The 11741-nt window shown below is 47.1% G+C and overlaps 1 protein-coding gene and 1 pseudogene across 2 annotated transcripts; one reads left to right on the forward strand and one right to left on the reverse strand.

Annotated features, from left to right (window-relative positions):
* Nucleotides 1-635: 635 nt before the first annotated feature.
* HILPDA (hypoxia inducible lipid droplet associated) lies at nt 636-3419 on the reverse strand. The gene is given in 3 exon segments (XM_084897668.1): nt 636-1322; nt 1325-1539; nt 3177-3419. Coding segments are annotated over 2 exon segments (189 nt in total). The 5' UTR covers nt 1473-1539; nt 3177-3419; the 3' UTR covers nt 636-1281.
* A 3650-nt stretch (nt 3420-7069) lies between these two features.
* Nucleotides 7070-7618, forward strand: LOC311628784 (small ribosomal subunit protein eS8-like; annotated as a pseudogene). Its single transcript has one exon. The product of its transcript is annotated as a small ribosomal subunit protein eS8-like (transcript).
* The last annotated feature ends 4123 nt before the right edge of the window (nt 7619-11741 follow it).

Raw genomic sequence — 11741 nt, forward strand, 5'->3', positions numbered from 1 at the left:
AAAAAAAGCCAACCGGCCAGTGTGGCTCAGTTGGTTTCAGTGTCATTCTGTGCACAGAAAGGAGATGGGTTCAATCCCTGGTCATACTGGAGGCAACTGATGTTTCTGTCTCTCTCTCTAAAATCAATTTAAAAAAAAAAAATTTAAAGGCCAAGGCCTTCTGGACTGATAGTCCTCTTTTCCCGAGGCTAAAGATGAAGGGGTGGGAAGGTATCAGATTTCTTTTCTCAAGAGTAGCACAGCCATATTTTGACCTATGTGTTGACCTACGAATCAGGTCAGGTTGATTCCTGTCCAGTTGTTCAATCCCCAGTAGGGGGCATGTAGGAGGTAGTTGATCAATAATTATTGATGTTTCTATCTCCCTTCCTATCTTAAATCATAAAAATATATACATATATACTTTTTGTTTTTAAGAGAAAGGACAGTCTTGGTTTAAGCTTAGACAACAATGGATACAGACAGGGCAGACCCAACTGCCTCTGCCTCCAAATTCAGAGGTTCATTTACCCGTTTTAAACAAAGTCTTTTAAGTACTTTCATGCTCCTAAATTTTAAGTGGTTAAACCTCAGATCTATGAATTAACCCTTTCTAACCACTAATTTTAAGGGCAGAAATCAATGACACGCAGTGGAAATACGTATTCAATTTTATTTCATTAGAAAAATTCACTTAAGCCACATGGTGGCTATAATGCCCATGTCCCGAGCATGCTTTATCCCACTGTTCCCTTCAGACCAATACATACACACTAAGTTGGAAGACTTAAAAACATAGAACAGTGAGAACTGGACACCGAACATTCTTGTCTTCCCCTCCCTACATCCAAATTCACACCTCTTTAACTGTTACCCACACACAGAGGAGCTTACACGAAAGAGAAGCTGAACACTAAAACTGACCACAAGCCACCCAAGTCCAAAGGAACTCTTCACAGATGTTTAGAAGTAGGGCTGAAAACACCATCATCTGCCAACAGCTGGAGTTACAGCACAAGTCCTCTTCGAAGAGAAGTCAGGGCCACGCTGCCAAGGACATCCAAGACTCCGGGGAGAAGAGTGAAATCACTCCATTCCACAACCATAGGCAACCCACTCACACCTGCCCATAAAACAGTATTTTTCCAGGGCAGGAGCATCCAGTTGGAGGCGCCCTTCCAGGGCCTAATAACAGTTCTCTGCTAACACTGATGCTGAGCTTGCCTACCCAGGAACTGGGACACCAGGCTGGACGGGTTTAGGCCAGAGCTCCAAGGTTACAGCTGGTGGAGGGAGGTCTTATCACACCCCTCGGGATGGATGTTCTGGAAGGCTCTTGGGGATTCTGTGATGGCTAGTTGACCTCTGTTGGTCCAGGAGCTCCCAGGTGGTGGGTTCTCCCGTAAGCCTTCCAGGGACTCCATCAGTCTAACAAAGACTGAAAGCAGGGTCAGCGCCACACCTAAGAGATAGAGGTTCAATAGATGCCTCATAGCTGAAGGGATCCCACTCTTTGAAGAACAGTTGAGCTGCCTTCTGCTTCTGGAAGACTTCTGGGTCCTGAGGAAAGAGAGGCAAGGTTAGTCTAGAGCCTTTTGGGATATGCATGCATCTGGCCCTGATCCTCTATCTTCCCATGGAGCTAAGGGAGAAGCCCAGCCAGTCAGGATACAGGGACCCATGATGTTTTTCCACAGCAGAAGCTCAAGTATATTTACACTGTAAACTCCATGGCCGAGGAGCCAATCTTGTTTCTTTTCACGAGCATTCCTCAAAACTTTTACTTCTGAACGTAAAAACCTTTACTTTTCCTGTCAGGTGCAACGCACAATCCCAGTGTCACAGTCCAGGGGGGTGGAAAGCCCCAGTTGCCTAGCAACGGGCAATCAATTGTAGGGTGGGACCTCACCTTCAGGGTGGCTTTTCCTCCTCTAGCATATTTGAACCCTCCAGATCGTTCCTCCCCAGAGATAACATCTATGCCTCAGATAAGCAACAAAACCAGCTACTCCATGACAGGACCAGCTGCACTGAATAACCACCCCTGCCCTGTGCCGGCCAATCAATCAGTGGAGGGCACAGCCCGGAAAAGACACACCTGGAAAACTACAGAATATTCTATTGTGATCTTCTCCTGGGACTTCCTTAGAGTACCCATTGCACTCTCCCTTCCCATTCTCTCTCCCTGCCCCTGGCAGTTACCATTAGCTTCCTCACTCCTATGCTCCTTTACCTCCATAACTCTTCCTAAACTCATTTCTTCTAGGAATTACTTCTTCTACCTCTGATTTATCAATTATTCTTATAGTTTGGTTCTTGGCTCTGAATTCTTTCTTAGACAGAACCCAAGAATCGAGGATGTTGATCCCAGGTTTGGCCGGACCCCACGGATCAGACACCAGTGCCTTTCTGAGGCCTACAACAGGACTGTCAGAACATGTGCTAGCCAGGCAGGTGTGGCTCAGTGGTCGAGGGTAGACTCATAAACCAAGAGGTCACCGACTCAATTCCCAGTCAGGGCACATGCCCGAGTTGCCACTCAATCCCCAGTAGGTGGTGTGCAGGAGGCAACAGATCTTTGACATTTCTCTCTCTCTCCCCCTCTCTAAACGAAATCAATAAAAACACATGGTGGGGGGGAGGAGGGAAGGAACATGCCCTTGAGAAAGCAACTTGCCTGCGAAGTCTCCCTCATATCTCATTTAAGGTTCGAGTTAATCATAAAACTTTTTGAAGGTCAAAGTAATTCTAAGTCGAATCTATCAAGTTCAGTTGGGGGGGGGATTACGCTGATTACCCACAATTTGTTAAGCACCCGGGAAGGTGCGAAGGCCACACGGGGCCCTGGAGACGTGAACCCTGCCCTCTTGGGGCTTCCAGTCCAGGGGCAAAAGGCAAGAACACGGCAGCTGCGCAGGAGGTGCCAGCGGTGCTTTGGGAGAGCATGGCATGGACGCCTACTGGCCCAGCACCGGCGAGCACCGACATGGGCCACCTGCATCCCAGTGAGGGCCCCTCCTGGGGAGGGCAGGGCTGGAGCGCAGGGTGGGGAGCGGGCGGGGGCGCCGTAAGGAGGGAAGCTCCAGAGAGGCTCCGCCACAGCGCAGGGGAAGGAGGCGGCGGCCCCGCAGGCAGGCAGGCAGGCGGGCAGGCCGAGGATGGGGGCGGGAGGTGGGCCGCTCCAGAGGGCCGCTCACCTGCGGGAGGAAGGGCCGGGGCGGCCGGGTCGCAGTCACAGCAGGCCGTGCAGGAATCGGGAGGAAAGTCGGCCGATGGGATCGCGAAGAGGCGGCTCAGACGACCCTCAGGAGGCAAGCGCGCAGTCAGCAGCGAGTCGCAGGGCAAGGCCGCGCGCACCGCTCACTTATAGACAACGCCAGCCCCGGGGCCCGCGCGTGCGCACTCGGGCCCGCACGCCGCCGCACGTCCGCACGCGCGCAGGCGCGTCCGCGGCCCCGCCCCCTCGGCGGCGGCCCCGCCCCCCGGCGTGTGCGGTGGGTGCTCTGGGGCGGCCCCGGGCTTGTGGTCGGAGCTGTTTCACGAAACTCGCACCGTGGTTTTGAGTCCGTGCGGTCGGCAGAGACGAGGCGTGTGTGTTCGGCTGCTTTCCCCGCCGCAGGAAACTTGGGAAGAAATCAGAAAGTGTACCCTCCACCCCCACACCAACCCGGTGGAAAACACCCCGGACGTTCCCCCGTCCAGCCCTCCTCTGGCCCGGGATGGAGTGCGGGCATCTGAGGATGGATTCTGCATTAGCGGAGGGCATCAGACCACCACTCCATCCCCAAGCCCCCGTTTTCTCCTGATTGGGGGATTGAGGAGCCGACGTTCCAGGAGTTTCACTTCCTAGAGATAACAAGATTCCAGATCCCGAGAATAATGAATTCCTGACTCACAAATGCTTCAGGAAATGTGAAACACTCTCGCCTGGCCCTGGTGTCCGTGTCTAACTGCCCATGAACGTCACTTTGCACCCGGGCCTCAGTTTGTTCTCCTAAAATGGTGGCCATCCGGAGTTTTTAAGGATGCTTTTCAGATTGAACCAACGAGCTGAGACATCCCAGTCCAGGCTTGGGGAGGGGGCGGGGGGGGGGAGCCTCTGCACTCCCCTCCCCACCCCGAAAACCATAGACGTGTAGTCCGGAATGCGCCCGATGGCAGATTTCAGAGTTGAGTCCTGGGAGGCCCCTGGAAGGAGCACCCCCCCCCCCGCCCCCCAGCGGTTTCCTGGGGGGGGGAGGGGGGGGAGGATAGTTAGGGCCAAAGCTGGCGGGCTGGTGACTCTAGGCAGGCCCACTGAGCCTTGGGACTGCGGGTCTGCGTGCCGGGCTCCAGTGCGGGGGTGGGTGAGTAGGAGCCTGGGATCCCCGCAGGCCGGGAGGGCTCAGCGGGAGCCGGACTGGATGCACCGGGAGGGAGGAGCCAAAAGCCAGCTGCGACCTTTCCCCTGCATCCTGGGCTCCGGCATCTGCCCCAGGGGGCGGGGAGGCCGGGAAATGAGAAAGTTCGGGTTGAAAACGTGTTGGCAGGCAGGCACTTGGAAATGGATTTTTTTTTTTTTTCTCTCTCTCTCTCTCCTTCTCAGCCCGCAGGAATGTTGGCCCTGCGTCTCCCTAGAATTTCGTCTGTGTTTGTGCTCGCCTCGGCGACTCTTCTTTCACGCGGTTGCTAGGAGAGGCTCTAGCTCTGAAATCACTTCCAGGTGTCCCAAATGCCATCACTGGCGTAGCTCGGGGCACTTGGACGAATCTTTAAAACTGTTCTGTACTTGGGTGTCCTCCACTGATATAGGGAATGATAACAGTCTTTACCTGGGAATTAAAATGAGTTAATCCACATAAAGCCCTGAGAACTCTGCCCAACACCTAGAAAACAATCTGTAAGCCCCTGTCGTTGACTACAAAACTCCCAACGAGGGCCTTCGGCCACTGCTCCATGAGTGAGCACAGGAATTCCACAACAACCTACCCCTTTGGGTTCTGTTTGTCGTAGTGAGCTGTAGGGGAACTCCCTCCAGAGATTTCACGTGGCTCCCGCAGTAAAGGCGTCTAGAAAATTTGTGGCTCTCTGTTTAAGCGTCTGACTACCCAGCAAGCTGAATACTACCCAACGATCCACACCAGGCCCCAGGAAGGATATTAATGCATGTAGACAGTGGGACAGCTGCCTGAGGGTATCTGCTGACTCAGACATGCTCTGCTCTGGCTGGTGGTGCACGTGACCGCCACCATATGGTTTGGATATCAACCCGCTATAAAAAAAAGAGAGAGAGAGAGAGAGACCCAGTCGTGGGAGGAGGTAGATTTCCTCTAGGCCGGCCACCACTGGGAGCAAGCAGCTGCTTTGCATGTATATGTAAATTTCTCCTGTTAAAGTGCTTATAAATTTGAATAAGGCTATATGTCAGTTCCTCAGAATCCATCCTGATTTTAAACTTTTGGCGCTTCCCCCTGCTCCCCTCCGGTTATAGGACAGCAAGAAGCTAGGAAAATTCAAGGGCAAGCTAAGGAAACTAAGACAAATAGTTAAACAGCAGTTGCCTGGTCAACCCTTTCTTCCCTAAACCAAGCACATTTAAAAGTAAATAGTTTACACTTCTCCTCCCCATCCAGAGGGTAAATAGCTTAAATCATCCTACTCCCAGAGAAAACAGAAATCCAATTAATGCCATTTGCCAGTAACCTCAGCCAAGGACAGATGAAGGTAAGAGACTAAATCTCATTTTGGCACGTCAGCATAATGCTGATGAATAAGATCCTCCCCTAAACACCCAGCCTTTAAAATCCCTTAAAACCACCGAAACCGGTTTGGCTCAGTGGATAGAGCGTCAGTCTGCGGACTGAAAGGTCCCGGGTTCCATTCAGGTCAAGGGCAAGTACATTGGTTGCTGGCACATCCCCAGTAGGGGGTGTGCAAGAGGCAGCTGGTCGATGTTTCTCTCTCATCAATGTTTCTAACTATTCCTCTCTCTTCCTCTCTGTAAAATCCCTTAAAACAAATGTCCCAGCTCTCTCCAACTCTCCCAGGAACACACCCATGCCTTCCCCTCTGCCTCTCCTTTCCCACAGGCAAGCAACTCTAAACTCTAAGGGAGTTAAGACAAACTCCCAAGAAAGGACATACAAGATATCACCTCCTATTCACTAGGATTGCTATTTATTTATTTATTTATTTACTTACTTACTTATGTTTTCTCTCTTTCTTGTTTTTTTTTGGGGGGGGGGGAAAGGGAGGAGGGAAGGATTGCTATTTACTTAAAAAAAAAAAAAACAGAAAGAAAATAAGCATTGGTGAGGATGTAGAGAAAACTGAACCCTTCTTTACATGTTGCTGGTAAAAAGGTACAGCAGCTGTGAAAACCAGTTTGGCAACTCCTCCAAGAGTTAAACATAGAGTTACCACATGGCCCAGCAAGTCCACTCCTAAGTATGAACCCATGAGAACTGAAAACATGTTCACTCAAAGACTTACACAAAAATATTCATAGCAGCTTTATTTAAAAATGCCAATAAAAATGGAAACAGCTCAAATGTACATCAACTGCTGATGGATAAACAAATGTAGTATAAAAATATTATATAGCCATAAAAAATGAAATACTAATACATTGTACATGCACCCTGGCTGGTTCTGCCCAATGGTTACAGCATCAGGCCAAGAGCATGCACCTGGATTACAGGCCCATCCTGGTCCAGGAGGCAATGGATTGATGTTTCTCTCTCAAGTCTATGTGCCTCTCTCTCTCTCTCTCCCTCTCTCTCTCTCTCTCTTTCTCTCTCTCTCTCTTTCTCTCTCTCTCCCCTCTCTCCCTTCCACTCTCTCTAAAAATCAGTGGAGCCAAACACGGTTTCGTTCAGTGGATAGAGCGTCGGTCTGAGGACTGGAAGGTCCCAGGTTTGATTCAGGTCAAGGGCATGTACCTTGGTTGCGGGCACATCCCCAGTGGGGGGTGTGCAAGAGGCAGCTGATTGATATTTCTCTCTCATCGATGTTTCTAACTCTCTATCCCTCTCTCTTCCTCTCTGTAAAAAAATCAATAAAATATATTTTTTAAAAAATCAATGGAGCTCTTTCCAGCCAGCACTGAGCCATGGGTATCTCCCGGGACAACTAAGCGCCACAAGACAAGGGGCAAGAGAAAGCACTATCACAGGAAACGAAAATATGAGCTGGGATGCCTTGCTAGCAACACTAAGTTTGGACCCCGCCACATGCACACAGTCCCAGTGCGGGGAGGCAACAAGAAGTACCCAATTTTTGAGGCTGGATGTGGGCAACTTCTCCGGGGGCTCAGAGTGTTGTACGAGCAAAACAAGAACTATTGATGTTGTCTACAATGTACCCCACAATGAACTGGTCTGCGCCAAGACCCCAGTAAAGAACTGCATTGTGCTCATTGACAGCAGTACAAGTCCCACTACGCAAGGAGGGGCCAAGCTGACTCCTGAGAAGGAAGAGATTTTAAACAAACAACATCAAAGAAAATGCAGAAGAAATCTGATGAAACGACAAAGAACGCCAAGTCAGCAGTCTTCTTGCCTGCATGGCTCCAGACCAGGCCAGTGTGGCAGAGCAGATGGCTGTGTGCTTGAGGGCCTGGAGTTCTATCAGGAAAATCAAGGCTCAGAAAGGTAAATAAATCCTCTTCCCCTCTAACTTAGCTATGTAATAAAGGTGTTTATTCTAAAAATAAAATAAAAAGTCAATGGGAAAAATATCCTCAAGTGAGGACTAATGAAATAAAAAAAACAACACACTAATACATGCTACAATACAGGTGAGCCTTGAAAACAATATGTCCAGTGAAAGAAGTCAGACAGAAAAGGACTCATATTGTATGATTCCATTTATATGAAAAGTCTGTAGAGACAAAAAGTAGGTTATCAGTTGCCAGGGCCTGAGGGAGAGGGGAAAGGATGGAAAGTGACAGCTAATGGGTACAGGGTTCTTTTTGAGATGATGAAAATGTTCTAATATTAGACAATGGTGATGGTTGCACAACCCTGTAAATATACTCTAATCCACTGAATTGTACACTTCATTAAAACAAATATTTCTTATTGATTTCAGAGAGGAAGGGAGAGGGAGAGAGTGATAGAAACATCAATGATGAGAGGGAATTACTGATTGGGCTGCCTCCTGCAGGTCCCCTACTGGGGATCGAGCCCACAACTTGGGCATGTGCCCTTGGCCGGAATCAAACCTGGGACCCTTCAGTCCGCAGGCCGATGCTCTATCCACTGAGCCAAATTGGCTAGGGCTGAATTGTACATTTTAAAAGGGTGAATTCTGGCATGTCAATTATATCTGAATAAAGCTGTTATTCTTTAAAAAGAAGGGCAAATTAGTCACATCTTCAAATGACACACCAAAACAGGGAGCCATGGCTAGTGTGGCTGGATTGGTTGGTAGTCATCCCGTGCACTGAAAGGTTGCCGATTGGATTCCCAAGCCAGAGTACATGCCTGAGTTGTGGGCTCAATCTCTGGTAGAGGTCCATGCAGAAAGCAGCCGATTGATGTATCTCTCTCACATCGATGTTTCTCTCTCTCTTTCCTTCTCCTTTCCTCTCCCTCTCAAATTCATTTAAAAACTTTTTAAAGACAAAAACAAAAACAGAGAGTTAACCACTGACTCTTGCTAAGGAAACCTTTGAAAAATATACCTAAGAAGAAAACTGAACCTAGAAGAAAATAGTGAGATGCAAGAAGAAACGGTGAGTAAACATTTAGAAAACATATAGATTAAACAAACTAATGACTACTCAGAACTATTTTAATGTTTACATTGGGACAGTAGAAATAACAGCATGCAATAAAAGTTGGTCAATATTTAAACGAAGATGGCAGTGGTGAGCAGAGAAAGTTGAGCAAGTCTTATTTGGGTGGAGGATAGATATCCATTAATTTTAGATATTTTAAGTCTCTGTTAACATGTTTAGGGTAGCTCTTTCTCTTCCTTTCAGTCTTCAAGCCATTGGGTGGAACAAAGCAGGTGTCTGCAGCGAAGGAGAGGACCGACGGCCCAGAAAGGAATGTCTTCTTTCTTCTCTGCTGTGTCCTCAGAGTCTGGAATGCTTTCAATAGACATTTGTTGAATGAATGTGTGCATGAGTGAATGGATCACTTTCTTACTCCTTTCTAGGCCCTGGTCAAATGTCATTTTTCAGGAAGGCCTTCCTAATTATGTAAGGCAGCACTCCCCATCCTCTCCATCTCCATCTCCCTTACTCAGCTTCACTTTTAGTTTGTAGAGTGTTCAACACCAGCAAGCCTATTTTATATTTATTTGTTAATCATCTATCTATCTTTCCCCACTGCAAGTAGCTCCTTACCATGTACCGAAACCCAGAGCAGTGCTTGGCATATGGTAGATGTTCAATAAATATTTACTGAATCATTAAACACTAATATTTGTCTATCTGAGATATTTCATATTAAAAAAAAGAAGAACAGCTGCTCAGTGATTGATTCTATTTTACTTGAATTTATTTTGCAACAATGTTTTAACAGTGGTCATATGATGATGAGCCTCTTTTTTCTTTTTTGCCCAAAGTTTCTTCTGTGTGCATCTGTTACTTTTACAATCGGGGAGGGGGGAGGGAATGAAAATTTACTAAAGTGTTGTAAATTAATTGCTTGTGCAACATGGTAACAACAGCAAATGTGCAATGAAGGGAAAACAGTCAAGTGCATTTGGATGGGGAAATTGGGTCAAGAGCAGTAGTGGCGGTGGGAGGTGGACGTGGAAGGGAAGGGCTGTGGCAGCTCAGAGCACTGAGGAGGGTGCCCAGGGAAGGCAGGGCCAGCCCTGAAAGGTGGGCAGAGAGCAGCCAAGGCAAGTGGTGTCTTCTTCACCCCCCACCTGGGACCTTCCTTCTGAGTCTGGTTCTAACGTGCTAACTAACCACTGACCTGGGCCAGTCACTTCTCCAGGCCTCAGTTTTCTTATCTGTGAAATGCTGGGCTGAGGGAAAGGAGCTATAGCTAAGTCTTTCTTCCTCAGACTGTGTGTTTCCAGAAACCTCCTTTAAGGAGCTGTAGTGTGTGGGTATGTGTGTGTGTGTGTATAGGAGTCCTGAAGGCACCATAGACCTCTTTCCTCAGGCTCTATTTAGGAAATGCTGGATGAACAATACAGAGTAGAAAAAACAAACAAAAAAACAGTATTCAAAATTATATGAGGCCCTATCTGGTTGCTCAGTGATTAGAGCTTTGGCCTGTGGACTGAAGGGTCACGGGTTTGATTCTGGTCAGGGACACATACCTAGAGCATGTGGGAGGCAACCAATCGAGGTGATGTATCTCTGTCACATGGATATTTTTTCTCTGTCTCTCCTCCTCCCTCTCACCCTCTCTAAAAAATCAATGGGAAAAATATCCTCAGGTGAGGATTAACAAAACAAACAAACAAACAAACAAACAAAAAAACCTAAATGGGCAGAGAGAGAGAGAGAGAGAATACATTCTTAAATAGTAACATTAATTTAATATTAGCATTATTTTTCACTAGATAGGACCCTTTTATTCATTAGTCACAACAGGAACCAGTGCCTGGGGCCTATGGACTTTTCAACAACTCAAAAATACAATATTTGTGATATGGAAAACAAAATTTATTGTTGTCAAATTTTTTTCTAAAGGCAAAATTGAAATTAAACATTTATTTAAAAGCTCTACAAAAGAGCCAAAACTGGTTTGGCTCAATGAATAGAGTGTCGGCCTGCAGACTGAAAGGTCCCAGGTTCTATTCTGGTCAAGGGCATGTACATTGGTTGCGGGCACATCCCCAGTAGGAGGTGTGCAGGAGGCAGCTCTATAAAAGATAAAAAGCTCTATGAAAGATAACATTGTATCAACTAGACAATTCAACTCAACCTGATAATTTTTTTTCAACTTGGTAATTTTTAATATGAGATATTTAAATGTGATGAGGTATGTCTAGGACCTATGGAAGTTCTTTTTAAAAATTATTTTATTTTATTTTTATTAATACTCACCTGAGGATATTTTTCCCGTTGGTTTTTTTAAAAATATATTTTTATTGATTTTTTACAGAGAGGAAGAGAGTTAGAAACATCGATGAGAGAGAAACATCGATCAGCTGCCTACTGGGGATGTGCCCGAAACCAATGTACATGCCTCTGACCGGAATTGAACCTGGAACCTTTCAGTCCGCAGGCCGACACTCTATCCACTGAGCCAAACCAGTCAGGGCTCCCATTGATTTTTAGAGAGAGTGGAAGGGAGGGATGGAGGAGAGGGAGAAAGAGAGTAAGAGAGAGGGAGAGAGAGAGAAACATTGGAAACATAAATATGAGAGAGATACATGATTGGTTACCTCCTGAACAAGCCCTGACCAGGACTGGGGATCGAACCTGCAACCTGCAACCCAGGTACATGCCCTTGACCGGGAATCTAACCTAAGACTCTTTGGTAGGAGGGGGAGGCTGATGCTCTAACCACTGAGCACACTGGCCAGGGCTATTATTTGTTAGAGAGAGAGAAACACTGATTTGTTGTTTCACTTATTTAAGCATTCATTGGCTGCCTCTTGTATGTACCCTGACCAGAGATAGAACCTGCAACCTTGGCCTATGGGGACAACACTCTAACCTACTGAGCTAACTGGCTAGGGTCTAGGCTTGTGGGAATTCTAAAGGTGGGTGGTGGATTATGAATTAGTTTTATAGTTTCTGATAGTTTCAAATGTTTTATTTTAAGCATATGTTGTAAGAAGAAGAAAATTTTACTGAATGTTCT

Source organism: Pipistrellus hanaki, assembly GCF_964339955.1.
Source record: "Pipistrellus hanaki genome assembly, chromosome: 10".
Classification (NCBI taxonomy): domain Eukaryota; kingdom Metazoa; phylum Chordata; class Mammalia; order Chiroptera; family Vespertilionidae; genus Pipistrellus; species Pipistrellus hanaki.